Raw genomic sequence first — 16438 nt, forward strand, 5'->3', positions numbered from 1 at the left:
AACAGAGCCATGGAATAAAATAGAAATTCCAGAAATGGACCTGCACATACATATATGATGAGGGACCCATTGGTGGCAAGGGGCTGTGATCTGTTTGTTATTCTCCTCCTTCACTTTCAAGGGAATGGCAGTCCTCCCCAGGACCCCCTTCACCCCATTCTAGATCTTGATTCCTTCTCTCTGTTGGGGCGGGAGGAGGCTGGATCAAGAGGCTTCTCACACTGCTGCTGCTTCTGTTCTCTGGGTGGCATGTGTCCATTGCTGGCTCTCCTGTGGTTTTTGTTGGTGCCACCGCTCCCTGAGGTAGGAGGTCTGACTACAGATCCCCATCTTGCACTGCCACTGGGCTCTGGCAGTGCCCAGTAGTCTCTGTGGCAGAGTCTCCAGTAGTCTCTGTGGCAGAGACTACTAGCTGTTTCCAAATAATGGATGGATCTTTCTTCCTTTTAGTAATAATACTGCTACCCTGGTTCAGATCCAGCTAGATCAGCGTAACCATTTTAGCTCTACATAACCATTTTAGCCTCCCGTATAGCTTGGAGATGGCCTTATGGCAAAGTTTCTGCCCACATAGATGGCTGCAATGTGAACTGGAGAGCATTCTCATCAACCTCACAGACGAGAGCAACACCCAGCGGGTGGCAGAACAACATGAGAGATAACCCAAGAATGCCTACAAGTTTGGGATATTTTAAAAGGAGAGAGAAGCTTTGATCTTTTTTAAGACTATGTTATTTTTGTCAGCTGAATAATCGTAACTCATGTCTTTGCCTCATAGGCTATCTCTCTGTGTAAGGGTCTGGCAAGGTAGCTGCAGCCCAGGTACCTTCCATGATGTTGAGGAGAGACTCTCATATCCTCACCACACCAGAGAGCAGGTATGCAGGTTGCCACCAGTGTTCTCCTCCCTACCCACTCCCCGACTTTTCTTTTCATTGGTTCAGTAGAAGGAGGGGCTGTGCAGTAAGTCTGCCGCTTGAGCACAGGGACAGCTGTCACTGCAGTGCTGGTCTCCTGTTCTTGGAGGCATCCCAGTCTCCTTGACCTCTTAGACACCCTCCTACCCCCAAGGTGGGGAAGGAGCAAGCAGAGGCAAAATCCCAGCCCTCCTTGTTAAGACTACAGTGACTTTCCTCTTCTCCCTTCTCCGCGTCCGTAGTGCATAGCTGGAAGGAAGTGTCTGGGTGGTGATGCCAGTAGCCGTGCTGGTGCCATGCCAGGTGCTCTTCATGAGCATCAAAGGAGGGCAGGCTCAGGTTCATTGCTGTCTTTAGAATCTGGGGTTCTCGATCGTCTTTGCCCTCAGGTTGGATCTCAGTCTCCAGATTGTGGGTAGCAGGTCAGTCCCACTTCCTGTCTCATTACAAGATGTCATATTTCAGAATAATCTTGTTAATGGTTTTATTAACAAATGTTATTTTAGGACAGATTTCATGAAGTGTTATTTTATGCCACTAAATAAATCATAAGCTTAATTGCTACAGTCTGGGTAGAAGCATATTTGTTTTACAGTATAAGCCTCACTAACTGATTTAATGGAGTAGTAGCCAAAAGCAATTTCAAGTACTTCCATATATTACAAATGATCAATCTTTGTTGTTTCTAAGATAAGATATAACTGAAATAAAATGTTTATGTGACATTATTTAAATTTAATTATATTTAATTCCTATAAAATGGAAGATAAAATGCCAGAAGTTAGAGCTTATGTATTTTTAAAATAGAGCTGCATAACTTATAGAGCCTCAATTCATGAGCAACTAGCTTGCTTTTTGAAAATGAAAAGGAGAAAAAAGATGACAGTTTCCAAGTTAATTCACATTATACTTTTGATTATAAATAATAAATGTCATTTCTAAATGATCACTTTGCTGTGTACCAAGTCAGCACTTGATAGTTGAAATAAAAATTATTTTATGACTACTAATTTGTAAGGAGGCATTATAAATAGCTTTTATATGAAAAAATAGATACATATGCCCAAGCATATTTAATCACTAAAAATTGCTTATCAGGACAGTCATGGAAATATCCTTCTGTAACAGTTTTTCTCAGATCTATTTCAGACTTATGCATCTGTTACTATATTTATCTTTATCTTAATCAGCCCTTGCTGTGAGGTTTGGTTATTTTATTACAAGCAGCTGGGCAAAGCTTTTTCTTTTAAAAACTACATTCTTTTGTAGTGCTGCCATCACTCACATTACACACTTGGACAGCAAAAGCACATAAACAGTAGAACTAGATGAAATACTTGATGTCACTATATTTCATGATTCTGTAACAGAAACCACTCTTTCGGGACGATATAACATGAAAGCATTACAATTTTTAAAAATCTTAACAAAAGATACAGTCAGTGTATGGATGATCGCTCTTAAGAGTTTCTGAACATGAAACTTCTTTTCTTATGCTGGGTTTAACTGTGACTATATTTACTCATCTGAGGGTTAATATCATGCCAACATTTAACTAGTTTGCTCTGATACTAAAATATACATACTAGTGTTTATATTTAGTGACTTTATAAGATTATTAGAAGTCTACAATTCCAAACCTCTGGCCCAGATGAGAACTTTTTAAACATATAAACCCTTTTATAAATCTAACCTTACACTTTATTCCAACTTTGGTATGACAGTTTGAAACATTTTCAATTCCAGGCCGTAAATTCCAGATTCAGTTTTCCTTTGAGTTTGTGCTGTATACCAGGTCCTGGGGTAGGAATTATTCCATTGTCTCTTAATTTTATGTCAAGTCTAAAAGGTAGGTTACGCCCATATCAAAAATATGGAAACTGAGTCTTAGAACCTTTTCCAAGGTCACATAGGTAATTAAGGATATATTGATTGTCCCATTCTGCCATTTAGGATTTTTGTTAGTTAAGAGATGTGCTGTGATATTAGGAAAATGATCTTCAGTGTAAACATATTGTTGCATTGATGTCATACGAATGGTTGCCAATATAGGCAGTTCTTGACATGTTTTATTAACTGAACAGATATGGACAGCTTGCTATTTTAGATTACCCGTCTCTTATATTTAGAATTCATTTTCATTTCTACTATCACACTTTTAATTTAGACTTCTGTTACCTGCCCTTAGAGCTAATCCACCATCTTACAGTTAAACTCTGGAATTCTATCCTCCATACATTTATATCCATGATTGCTAAATGAACTTTACATCAAAACCAGTGGTTCACATTGCTTACTAAAGAAAGCATAAGCTCATCCTGGCATTGAACACTTTATTTTCATTGCCCAGTTTTGCCCTTCCCATCCTGTCTGTGCCCCGTCTCAACCATTTGAGGCCCCTGCTGTTGTTGGAAGAGGCCTTCTTGTTCCCAGTGCCCCTGCTCAGGGAAGACCTTCCCCAGCTTCCTCCCATAGTGCTTTGTTTAATCCTCTTACATTACCTTTATTTTAGCCCCAAGTCATAAAATCTGGGAAATTCAGGTCAACCAAGTAAGTTTGTGCACACCATCCAGAGATACCTTCTTCACAGATGTGCAGCCTCTTCCTGTGTCTGTTTTCCGGGAGAGGCCTGTGCACTGAAGACAATTCAGATTTACTTTATTAACATTCTTTCTGTGAATTTGTTTATGGATGAATCTTTAAGTATGCCAGAAAGGACGTTAGTTTTATTTCCATAGTAATTAGTTGGAAATGTAATCATTTTCACTCTGTACTTAGCTTATTTATTTGACTTAATGTTAATTTTTTCATAACATATTTATAGCTTGTCTCCTTAAATTGTGCTGTATTTCATACCATTAAAATACAGTTTGTATGCAGAAGAATTACTTGTATTAACACTTTAAAGTATACAAAGATTATCCACCACATAGTGTTATATTTAGATAACCTTAACAGACTAATCTGAAAGGAGGTGTTGAGTGTTAATTCACATGGAGCCCTGCAAGGGGGTACAGAAACTGCTTCAGTGAGCAGCTTGCAAGGCTCCTGACGACTGCAGTCCTTAGCTCTCTAGATACCAAGATAAGGGATCAGAGAAGAGCCACAAATCCCGTGAAAGTCAGCTCCTCATTACGCTTGACAAAAAATTTGGTTCAGTGTAAATAGAAAGGTGCTTGTTCTGGGCTAGGAGGTTTGCTGTGATGAGCTTACCTCTTCTTGGGTGTTTTATTGTACCCCATAATTTATTTTCTGCTTTCACAGAGTTTTGGTGGGATATGTTTATAAATTTAACATAATAACAAAAATATTATTTACAAGTTTAGTTTTTAGGCTGTAAGTCATGATTTTCTGATAAATATGAATCTCTCAAATCAGAATATCTGATAAATTTCCAGAGTTCTAGTTAGTTGCTCACTTTACCTTATACCATGTAGAAAGCCCTAATCTGTGCATCTATTAAACATTAGAATGGTAACTAGTAAATTAATTTTTTCAAATTTCCCTCGAGTAAGAAGTAATTTGTCATGTAGTCTGAGGTTGCAATGTTTATTAGGTACGAGCTTACTTTTCATTCTGTATTTGTGAAAGATTATTGTAGAATCTTGGTAAACTTAATCATTTCAAATAGTGAAAGGACTTTGTTTAAGAAATTGTATGATGGATTATTCTCTGAAGAGTAATGGACCCTAGCATACTTTCAAAAATTTTAAACCATATTTTGGATGTATAGAAAAAGACAACCAAAAAAATCACTGGTATTAACAACTAGTACAGAAGCAAAAAGTTTGCCTATTCTCATTACATATACAGCTATATCATATGTGATTATGGTCCAGTAGTAAAAATGTAAAAATTGAAAGATTGTTTTGGTACCTCCATGTCAAAAGGTCAATGCTGCTGGCTTTGTTTCTTTGCCTTAAGGCTTTTATGATAGCTTTTAATCTAATTTAGTCAAAATATGTACTATATCCACATCCACTAATACCTTAGTAGTGTTGCACTTCAAGTATTCTTTTGCTGTCTATTTCTAATATCTTGCCTCTTTGGTAATTGAGGTGCATCCTGCCCTTTATGCTACTCTAGCTGGGTGGGGTTGGGAGTCAGTGAAGATAGCCACACACAGTCTTTGTTGTCATGAGAGAGACAGAAGAGGTAGCATAGTGATGGATGTGGTCACACTGCCAATGACAGCCTCTTGGGGGTTCTGCAAAATGAGGGTGATGGCACCACCTCAGAGAATTGATGTGAAAATTAAAAGTTGATAAAGTTCTTAGGACAGGGCCTGGCACATAATAAGAGCTAGATACGTGTCCCCTGCTGCTGTTTTATGCTTTTTTCCAAGGCATCATACTAACGTGTAGCTCTTCCTTGACCATATGTAAATGTTCTCTTTTTAAATGCCTACTACTTTTTTCCTTAAAAAAAAAAAAAAAAAAATCGGCCGGCTGTGGTGGCTCAAGTCCGTATTCCCAGCACTTTGGGAGGCCGAGGCGGGCAGATCATGAGGTCAGGAGATCTAGACCATCCTGGCCAAGATGGTGAAACCCCGTCTCTACAAAAAATATGAAAATTAGCTGGGCATGGTGGCGGGCTCCTGTAGTCCCAGCTACTGAGGAGGCAGAGGCAGAAGAATCACTTGAACCGGGGAGGTGGAGGTTGCAGTGAGCCGAGATGGCACCACTGCACTCCAGTCTGGGCAACAGAGCAAGACTCCATCTCAAAAAAAAAAAAATCCTGAAAAGTAAAAAGAGGTTAAAAAAATAAAAAGGTTGACCGATAGATTGATAGATTTTCTCAACAGCATCTGGAGCTCAGTTAGACTTGAACCATTTAACAGTAAGGAGGTCTTTGAAGGTACTGGAATGCAGGAAATATTTATCAACCCCTTACCACATTATAATTACATAATCACGGCACTTAAAGGGGCAGCGTGAATTATTCTTTGCTTGATCAGTATAAGAATTTATCCGAAGAGTTGCTAGAATAGATGAGAGCTATTGGGTTATGAGGGAATGAAAGAGAATGCTCAGGAGCAGCAGGAGTAAATGGAAAGTTTACTCTATCCTGGCATTCACTCGACATTTGGCTCCCTTTCCCTTTTTCTTTTACAGGCTCTTTGGGAGCTTATATCAGTGGAAACCACAGCTTCTGGCTTTTATAATGAATACATGATCAGCCAGTGATTGACTTGTATTTACCATTCTCCAGTGATTCCTCTCAGAAATCCAGCTACTTTGTAAGTAGTAAAGACCCATCATAAATAAATCTCCTATGAGTATTCACACTCTGAAAACACACAGCACAGGCATAAATTTCACCTTGGCAGCCTTTGCATTATAGAAAGACCTGTGAGAGGAGGTGAAACTTCTTTACTGGAGAAAGGTTAGTTTCAGCTTAGGAGAGAAGAGCTCATTTTCATGTCTTGATAAGAGCCCAGCACCTCAACCATGTCATTGCACCCCAAATGTTGGAGCACTGCTGCTGCACCTAGAGGGGACTGGCAAGGAGAGGACATGGCGACCTCCTGGAATGTTCATAATGGCAAGCCCATCCTGTCTACCTTACCTAGGAGGTGATAGAAATAAGATTCCTAGAGGTAAAATGCATCTCTGTGGTACCTTGGTAACCCCTGGTCTGGACCCCTAGGCTTGTGCCCTTTCTCTTCTGCTGCAGCCGTGTGTGGTGGGCTCACAGCTCACCCATGTGCTGGGGGAAGCTGCCACTCCACCCACGAGTGGTTTCTTCTCTTTATCAAGTACTTACTTGCCTTTACAACACCCAGGGGACGTGCTGATGTGTAATATTAGAAGTCCTCTAGAGCAGAATTCTGTATCCCTCTCTAAGTTGAAGGAAACAGGGAGCTCACACTTGGTCATCCGCAGTCTGACAGAGGCTTGTCTTGAGGGTGACTTTCTGCCATCAAAAAGATGGAGGACATCGATGATTCATTAAATGTTGGAAACTAGAAGTTTCTGTTTACTGAGCTTTAAATGATGGGTGCTGTACTCCAGAGAGAAGAAAACATAATGAGTATGTCCTCAACATTTTCTTAGGGTTTTAGTTGCCTGAGCAATAAAATACGGGTATGCAGATTACATAGTTGCTGCAAATATGTAGCAGTGGCAAAACATACTCTGTGGTGATTTAGAATCACATACTAGCAAAAATACTGCTTAAGCTAATAGGTCACACATCTGGCAGCTCCCTGGGAATATAAGAGACTCACCTGTCTCCGTGTGTGGAAAAGGCAAGGGGCAAGTTCTCCTGCTGTAACTGATCCTCAGTCAGGACATGCAGCGAACAAGAACATGTAATAAATAGACAGTGTGTTTGCTGAGTGATACAGTGGCCTTAAGGGCCCTTTACAGAATGCTTTGGTATGACTGTGGTATCAAGAGAATTTTTCAGAGGAGCGAGAAAAACTTGCACACCATGGCAAGCTGGGATGGGTGAGTTGTGAGGAGTGGGTGAGGTGGGTGTGCACTGGGAGGGCTGCCATGTGCTGGGCAGCAGGTGCGGTCTCAGAGCTCCTGGACTCCAGGCTCGCCCTGGCAGGTGGAGGCCAGGTTCTTGACAGCTCCTCTGTCCTTCTGCCTGGAGACAATTTTTTAAGTTTTTCATTTTTTTTCCTTCTTTCTAAAAGAAGAATTTAGTGGAGAATACAACTGGAACCCCTGATTTGATTTTTTTTTTTTTTTTTGAAACAGAGTCTCACTCTGTCACCAGGCTGGAGTGCAGGTGCGCTATCTCAGCTCACTGCAGCCTCCACCTCCCAGGTTCAAGCAATTCTCCTGCCTCAGCCTCCTAAATAGCTGGGACTATAGGCACGCACCACCGTGCCCAGCTAATTTTTTTGTATTTGTAGTAGAGACGGGGTTTCACCATGTTGGCAAGGATGGTCTTGATCTCTTGACCTCGTGATCTGCCTGCCTCAGCTTCCGAAAGTACTGGGATTATAGGTGTGAGCCACCGCACCCGGCCAGAACCCCTGATTTAAAAACAGTTGCAAAGCGTTTTTGTTTAAAATGAGCACACACAGTAGTTGATGAATACTTTTTTGAACATGGTCTTTAAGTGTACTTTTACCTGTTGTATTCATAATCATGAGCAAAGGTACAGAAGATATTTGAGTATTAAGTATGCTTTCAAAGCATCTCTTATATTGCTGATCTTATGTCGGTGCTACCAAAAAAAAACTACCAAACAAACAACTTTTGTGTAATCAGCTCAAAGAATAGCCAAAGGGTGAGGTTATAGGAAAAGAGGGCTTTATAAGATGATGTGTGAGATACTGTTTCTTTGGTATGTCACAGAGCCATGTGGGTCCAGTGTTCCCCAAACCCCCTCTTACAGAACTCCAGGTCAGTGTTCAGAAACACTGTGTTCTTTTTTTTTTTTTTTTGAGACAGGGTCTCTGTCGCCCAGGCAAGAGTGCAGTGGTGCAATCATGGCTCACTGCAGCCTCAACCTCCCAGGCTCAGGTGATCCCCCCACCTCAGTCTCCCAAGTAGCTGGGACTGCAAGTGTGCATCACCAGGCCTGGCTAATTTTTGTATTTTTTGTGGAGGCAGGGTTGTGCCGTGTTTCCTAGGCTCGTCTTGAACTCCTGGGCTCAAGTGATCTGCCCACCTTGGCCTCCCCAAAGTGCTGGCATTACAGGTGCAAGCCACCGTGCCTGGCCCAGAAATGTTGTATTCTTTACTCATTTCTGTTTTTCGTAATTTACATGGAGGTATCCACTGCAAACATAGAAGCCTAGTCACAGTATCACAGTGTTGACCGTGAGCCAAAAATGCCATTGTGCTAGCCTGCTAATAGTAACAGCAAGTCCTCGCTTAACATCATCGTTGGTTCTTGGAAACTGCAACTTTAAACAAAATGATGTACAGCGGCTCCTGAAATCACATCCTTTTGTTCGTCCTTGTTCTTTTATAATGTTGTTGTGAGGGGAAATGGTTTTGTTATATGTTGTTTTGCTTGAAGTCCCAGTTTCCAGGAACCAACAATGTTATGTGAGGACTTACTGTACATATATAAGTGCATTTTGATATGAAACAGTGAGGACAAAAACTGGTATTATAAGCTTAAGATTTACCTACTAGTTATTTAAATTTCCGTGTCCCACCCCAGAGCTCATATATGTAACCTAGAACCATATTCCCGCTACCCCTGGGGGCACTCCCGCTTCCCACAAGCTTCCTTTGTATCACTCCTTTTAGGTTGTGCTTTCTTTGTCTAAAATCCAGTATTGTTAGGAATTTATGCCCTATTTTTCTTCCTTATATTTCTAATAATTGTAGGCATTTTTAGGAAAAAGTTATGTCCTTTATCTTGAGATGTTTTTAGTAGACTCCTTAGAGACAAAAATAACACATAATACAGAGTTGAACATTGAAAAATAAAGCCTCATGCAAAGGCAGTTCATCAAGGAAAGAACAGGCATTTCAACTATTGGTTGTCCATATGCGAAAGAATGAACTTCAATCCATAGTTGCCACAATATGTAAAAATTGATAAAAATGGATCACAGACTTAAAATGTAAAACCTAAAAACAGAAGTGCTTAGAACAAAGTTCAGGGAAAAATATCTTTCTCATTTTGGGTTAGAAATCTAAGGTTTCTTAGATGAGACACCAAGAACATGATCCACATGAGAAAAAAGTAGAAATACTGGACTTACGGAAGTTAAGAATGTCTTTTGTCAAGACACTGTTAAGAGAATGGAAGTACGAGCTCCAGAATAGAAGAAGATATGTGTAAATCATATTTTTGATAAAGGACTTGTATCCAAAATTTGTAGAGAATTCTCTAAACTCAATAGTAAGAAAACAAAGCAACTTAGTTAAAACATGGTCAAGAGGTTTAAGCAGACACTTCACTAAAGAAAATCTAAGTATGGCAAATATGCACATAAAAAGATGCTCTACATCAGTAGTCTTTAGGGAAATACAAATTAAAACCACAATGAGACAATACTGAACACCTATAGAATGACTAAAATTAAAGACTGTAGTAAACGTCGGCAAGGATGTAGAACATTGGGAACTTTCACCAATCCTAGTATTATTGGTCACTAATTCAGAGAGAATACTAACAGTTTGGTGGCTGAAGGATTTTGGCCCTGGAGGACACAATGGGATTTGTTTTAAACTGGAGAATAGATTCCTTGTGCCAGAGCCCCATGTGTCAGGGAGGAGGGAGGGGGCAGGACAAGATGTGATCCAAGGAGATGGAGAGGCTGGGAATTGAGGTACTGCAGGCGTGCAGCTGTGAGAGTGAGACAAATGGACCAGTGGGAGTGGGAGAGACAGGAGAGATGATCTGCATAAGAGTGTGACTGACTGAGGGGTGAGGCAGGGAAGGGGAGTGGTGCTGTGGCAACCACCTTTATGGGGAGTGAGAGTTAGCTGCCCACCTTACCGTCTTGCAGAGTAGCACTATTGGATGAAGTTGATGGGTCTCTGCAGCAGTGTTGCTCTGTCCAGATGTAGACTCAGAAAAGGTTAAAAGGGTGATGCAGTGTACGGAGGAGAGTTTGCCAGCCAGTCATGTACAGTGAGAGAGGAAAGAGGGCTTCACTGCAAAGAATGTGGCTGAGCTGTTGCAGCAGTGGGAGGAGGCTGTATGGAAGGGAATTGAGTGTGAGTAGGCTGAAGGATTGTCGGGGAAAGGAGGCAGGTAACAGAAGACTCAGCTGACTGTGGCTTAACAAGGCCTTGGGTATCATTTTATAAGAAGTCTGGGAAGGCATTGCTGGCATGGCTCCGCTGCTGGCATGGCTCCGCTGCTTAGGCATGATGGGGACTACCAGCCTTTCCAGCCTGCTGTTTTGCCATCCTCATCATGTGGCTTTTCAGCCATAGATTTGTCTTCTATTCCTAACTCTTGGATTTTGTGCTTTAGAAACAGCAGTTTTCCTTGTTAAATAGTCATTTATCCTTTATGCCTATTCTCTTAACGTTTATTTGCTTAGCTTCTAACTTCATTGTGTGCATATGCCACCTTTAAACAAGTGTTTTGCCTTTTGCTTGATTTCTGACTTTAGCCTTATTCCTTCTAGCATGCTATTTCTAATTCATTTATTAGTTCTGTATTTATGTTATTTTGGTCCTCAGTGTTTTGGGTTGCTCTGCAATCTTGTTTTTCATTTCAGCGTGTTCATTTGCCATCGCCTCTTTGAGTCTCATATATTGATTTTATGTCATCTCTAAATTATTTCATAGTAAGCACTTCTGGGAACTTTTCTTCCGTTATTAGCTAGGCTTTCTTAAATGAAAGACAGTGTCTTTAGGATGCCATGTGTGTGCCTTTGCTGTCCTCAGTAGGGGGCTTGTTTGGTTTGGTTTGCTTTGAGGAGTGGGGAGGCTGGCCTGTCTTGTCCAGTAACTATGCCATGTCTTTTGTTAATCTTCCACCTGTTTTTTTGTTTGTTTGTTTTGTTTGTGTTTTTTTAGCATGAACCTCCGTCAGTATTCTTCTTCTTTTACACAGCGAGTGAGCTTCGGGTTGATTCTGGTTGAGGGCTCAGAATTGCTGTGGTGTTTCTTTTGCTTTTCTTCGTTGTCTGAGAGAATGGGAGGAGAGGAGGCAGGAATCACCCAGCAGGGCGGGAGGCCATGATTCAGCTTTGTAAATATCTCTTGCCAGGGCTGCCTCCACCGAATCTGCTCATATCTGTTTCCTGTGAGACACACCCTTTGCTTAATATGGTTTCCCAGCTCAGGACAGGGGTCTGGCATTTTAGGACAGTAGGTCTCTGGTGTTTATGGGCCCTGCTCCTGTCCCCATCCCCCTCACATCTTGACAGCTTTAGACAAGAAGGATGGGCACAGTCCATGAGTGTTTTTAGGGACAGTGCAGGGGTCAAAGGTGCACTCCCTCTAGAACGCAGGGGAGGAGAGGGCCAGAGCAGGCTCCCCTGGCTTGCATCCTGGCTCCAGGCCCTACCTTAGGCCTCCGTTTTCTCATCTGTGTGGAGGAAGATGATAGTCCCTACATCCTAGGGTAGGTGGAAGGATTGAATGAGATAATGTCCATAAATCATTTGGCACCCGTTTGCTTCTGTCAGCAGATGTCAGCTCCAGTCATTGATGCTTCATAGACTTCTCACTTAGGCACTTCCTACTCAGTCATCTTGGTCCCACCGATCTTGTTTCATTTATTTTCACTTTTGCTTTACTTTTTACTAAACCCTTGCTTAATTGTTGGGGGTGATTAGTGATTAGGTGATTTTGATATTTTTCTTCTTTCTCCAGCTTTCCTCTTATCAGATAAAAACCAAAATGGCTGTCTTCTGTGGGACTGCCTGCTGAGAAGTGGGGCCTTGTTTCTCAAAAAGTGTTCTGATTTTAAAACTTTCCGTTGGCTGCCATCGCACCCCTTTGTCTTCCCATGGGAAGAGGGTGTAATAGTCTCATACTTTTCACAGTTCTGCCCATTTGCCAACTCTGTGCCTGGAGTAGGCCATGCTTCCCCATGGGGCTCCTGGGGTGGGCCGTGGTTCCAGTTCCCACCTGCTGGGCCCACACTTGAAATCTCTTGTGTGTGCTCCCAGCCGCTCTTCATGCTTGTGCCATGCAAGTGTGTCACTTCCTCTCTCGTTGCTTTTTTCTCCCCACCTCTCATCCCTTCCCTCTCTGTTTATTCAACTAATTGTTGTTGCTCTGATTGAGTTCAAAGAGTGTGTCTAGGAATTAGTTGTGAGCTAGCTAAATAGAGAAATCTGCAATATACATTTTAAATTTGTAATCAATGTATATTTTGTTTTCAGTGTTTAAAGAATTTTTCATTTAAAATACTGACAGTATGGCTTACTTTTAACCTTTAACCTCTGCATCTCAAATAATTTTTCAGAGGTGCACCTTGGTAAATCCATTGTTGCCATAAACCATATTTTGTATAGTGACAATACTTTGATGGTTCTTGCTAGGAGAGCAGTAATTAATACTTGTCACGTCTAGAACTTCCCTTCACACATTCTCCTGGAACAGGGTATAGGACAGGGATTGCCCCCTCTGGAACCTGTCCTGTACCTCTGGAACCTGCCATTGTGGGTTTAGAACCCTCAGGACACTGGTAAGCTGAGTGAAAGGAAGTCACTCAGGTATTCCTTACCAACATACTTAACAGTGCCTGTAGGAAGCTAGTTGGGAGATGTGGACGGAAAGGAAAAAGTGTCAACATTTATATGAATTTCAAATATATCTTACCTCTAGCTGTGCCTTAAAATGTTTTGAAATATGAAAACTAAAACATATGTTAAAACATGTTTATTAAACTTGCAGCTTAAGTTCATATTCAGTTTAATATAACCGACTACATTAAGTTTATGTGCAAATTCAGTAACTAGGAAGTCTACAGGTGGCCAATGTTGTGAAGTTATCCCCCAACATTTTATTATGACGCTGTTGGCCAATGTTATTTTAACTGATATTCGATTAATACTATACAGTGAACCTTTTACAAATATTGGATGATTTTTATAAATTAGCCAGCTGAACCTAAAGAAGCAATAGTTGTTGGTGAATACATTCATTTTATATGTTGTGGGTAGTTTTTCTTGCTGGTTTAGATGGAGATTTTAGTTGTTTTATGGTATGCCTTGATTTTACTTTTGTTTGGGATGGGAGGGAAAGATCGTTTTGTTTTGTTTTGTTTTTCTTGAGATATGTCTTAGAGTTTTGAAAAACTGACTAGATATTGTATATGTTTTATAATATAATTTGTTTCCAGTAAGTTAGAATTTCTTTGCTGTGCTAAGAAGAATGGCTCATTCCACTTTCTTAATATGAAACAGTTGTTGACTAGTTCGTTAAATAACAAAATCTTCTAATGCTGTCCGTTTACAGAGTGTTTGATGATTTTCCCAATGAAGAGTAAAGCTACCTAGTTCACCTTTATAGCTTTAGTTATAGTCAAATATCCTGCTTGTTTTAATTTGCTCATTTTGCTGCTCGTTTTCTGTTAAAGGTTACAAAGAAAAAAAAAAAAAGTGGGCTGCTCCACCTGGGCTGATTTCCAGCAGGAGACCCCAGAAGGTGCAGGGCGGGACACATGACACATCGGCTCAGGCCCCTCTGCACAGGTTCTGTGCTTTGTGGTCAGTTCCACATCTTTCATGTCTCAGGCCTTTTCTTGTAGCACTAGTCCTAAAAACTGTAAGATAAGATTGAGGTGGGCCAGCACAGAGAATAGAAAGCGAGGAGGAAGATCTGCAGCGAAGTGAGGAGGCAGAGTGTTGTGCACCCTTCCATCACACGGGCCTTGCTGTGTAATTCATTTCTCTCCAGCAACACCTGCCCAACTGGAGCTGACTGCTGTGTGATTTTGTTTTGAAGCTTTCTGCCATTGTCACTGCCTCTGATAACAGATGAGATAGGTAATAATTCATTTTTCCTTTTGTTCTGATTACCCAGTTACATTCTTATGCTGATTAAGTCTCGCTGAGGCTTAGCCCTGTCAAAGATAGCTAAGGAGCTATGGGTCTCAGGTTTCTGGTCTCTGTTAGTGGTAGGTAGCTGACTGTTAGGAAAAGCAGGTGACTTGCAGAATGAGACATAGCTAATCCACTACTGATTTACTAGTGCACATGGATCAGGTGGCCACCTTACTGCTCTGAGCCTTCAGTTTTCAGATTTGTCAAATGAAGATAATTATGATAGTGACCTCATAGGATTCTTTGAAACATTATAAGAGTAATGTATTCCATTACATATTACATAGTATCTAGTAAGTTCTCAATACGTGGTAGTTATTTACCTGTTAATAATAATGGTGTTGCTATGCCCAGAATCTTTAAATTTTCATCATGTGCCTTACTTTTGATAAAGAATATCAGAAACATTCTTGTCTTCATGTCCACTCCACTCTTTGGTCATTTCTAGGTAACATGAAATATTTTCACGTATTATTTCTTTTATTCCTGATATTTTACTATCTGATAACACCCGGTAAACTTAGCCAGATGTTTTGTGTTTCTAACATGCAGATAGTAAGGATTTCTCACTTACATCTTAAGTCTTTTATTAGAACCCTCATTTAATGAAAACATGAAAGTTCAGTTTTTATGAAATGGAATGTTCACTCTTTATTGTTATAGTTATTACAGTTAATTCAGAAATGCAAGAACAACAGTTGATGTGAGGGTGTCACTTCCTTCACTTCTGACTGTGGTTGGCAAGTATGGTGTGTTTTTCATGTGTTGAGCTTTCCAAAAGGAATGTTTTCCATAGCATTCTCTCCACACTTTTCCTCCTCTATTATTTTTTCAAGATAAGTGGTTCACATATTCTTTTTTACTTCCTCCTTGATTTGGAAAGAATGAGGAATGGTTTTGAACTTTGGGAAATATTCTCTGAATGTTGTCTTGAAAAATACTGGGTTTTTTTGGTAAAAGAAAGATGAGTAGAAGAAAAGATGCTCCTTACAGTGTGTGCTGCTTGATCAATCTTTGTCCTTGTGGTAGGCAGCCTCTAACCTGGCTGCCTGGTGTTCATACAGTGTAATGCTGCCTGTGGAGTAAGGCTGGCCATGTTGACTTAGAAGTAATGGGACGTCACCTCTCAGATAGGTTGTAAAAAGACTATGGCTTCCTTGACTCACTCGCCCTGGCAATGCCTTGTCAAGAGGCAGCCCTGCAGTGCAGCTTATGTGTGCAGGACCGAGAAGGCCTGCCAGCTGTGGGGAAGGGAGCCTGGAAGCAGGAGAGCCAGCCAAGCTCTTCCTGGATTCCTGACCCCTTAGAATCTATCAAAGAGTAAGTGTTTGTTTTAAGCCACTAAGTTTTAGAGTAATTTGTAGGGCACAATAAATATTATTTAAATCATTAGACATGATGACACTGTTTCTTTCTTAAACAGACTACATGGTTTATGCTTTACCATATTCAGTGTCCAGTTGGGCTAGGAAATATTACATAGTTGATTTGTTTTCACCATTTAAGAGAGTTTGATTTTTTTTTTAAAGTATAAAATGTTAAATACAACTCTTAAGGGTGGAATCTGTAGATATCAAGGTATTAAGTTTGACATTTTGCTTTAGTAGTTACATGATTTGTCTAGTAAGGTAAACATGAAACATTATATCTCTGGCAAATGTTACTGCATTAAAATAATGTAATCAAGACTTTTCTTTAGGGCTGGCTTACGTATTCATGTTCATTTGACACAAGTGTATATGTATTATACATACATAATACATATTATGTACCTACCACAAAACCTAATAAAGGAAAACCTAACACAAAATCTCAAAAAGGAAAAATTATCCAGCCTAGCCATAATCCTTGTAATACATTTGTAGATACTAATATGACTTTAAATCAATCACATATACTTATATATAATATATAACATATTGTCTATATAAGTAACTAGGGATTAGAATGAAAAAGCACAACACATGTAAGACATAGTTGTCTAGGCATGTTATGGCATGATATTTTTACTGTAGGTAGGTAGATTTCTTACTGCAGTCCTAGTAATTGATCTGATACATGTATGCTGCTACAGAAGAGTCCA

At 40.3% G+C, this 16438-nt stretch overlaps 1 protein-coding gene across 12 annotated transcripts in view; it reads left to right on the plus strand.

Moving 5' to 3' along the window:
- Window positions 1–16438, plus strand: part of AUH (AU RNA binding methylglutaconyl-CoA hydratase) — a 154741-nt gene that overhangs the window by 116978 nt on the left and 21325 nt on the right. The window contains exons 8-9 of one of the 12 annotated variants that reach the window (XM_063650266.1): window positions 779–878; window positions 6032–6154. The exons of 10 other annotated variants lie outside the window; for them this stretch is intronic. In XM_063650266.1, the coding sequence (XP_063506336.1) occupies window positions 779–878; window positions 6032–6103 (172 nt within the window). In that variant the 3' untranslated portion in view covers window positions 6104–6154. Of the gene's footprint in view, window positions 1–778; window positions 879–6031; window positions 6155–16438 lie in introns of those variants that run through there. One more of the 12 variants, XM_063650268.1, reaches the window with a different exon arrangement.

Source organism: Pongo pygmaeus, chromosome 13 (assembly GCF_028885625.2).
Source record: "Pongo pygmaeus isolate AG05252 chromosome 13, NHGRI_mPonPyg2-v2.0_pri, whole genome shotgun sequence".
Lineage (NCBI taxonomy): Eukaryota > Metazoa > Chordata > Mammalia > Primates > Hominidae > Pongo > Pongo pygmaeus.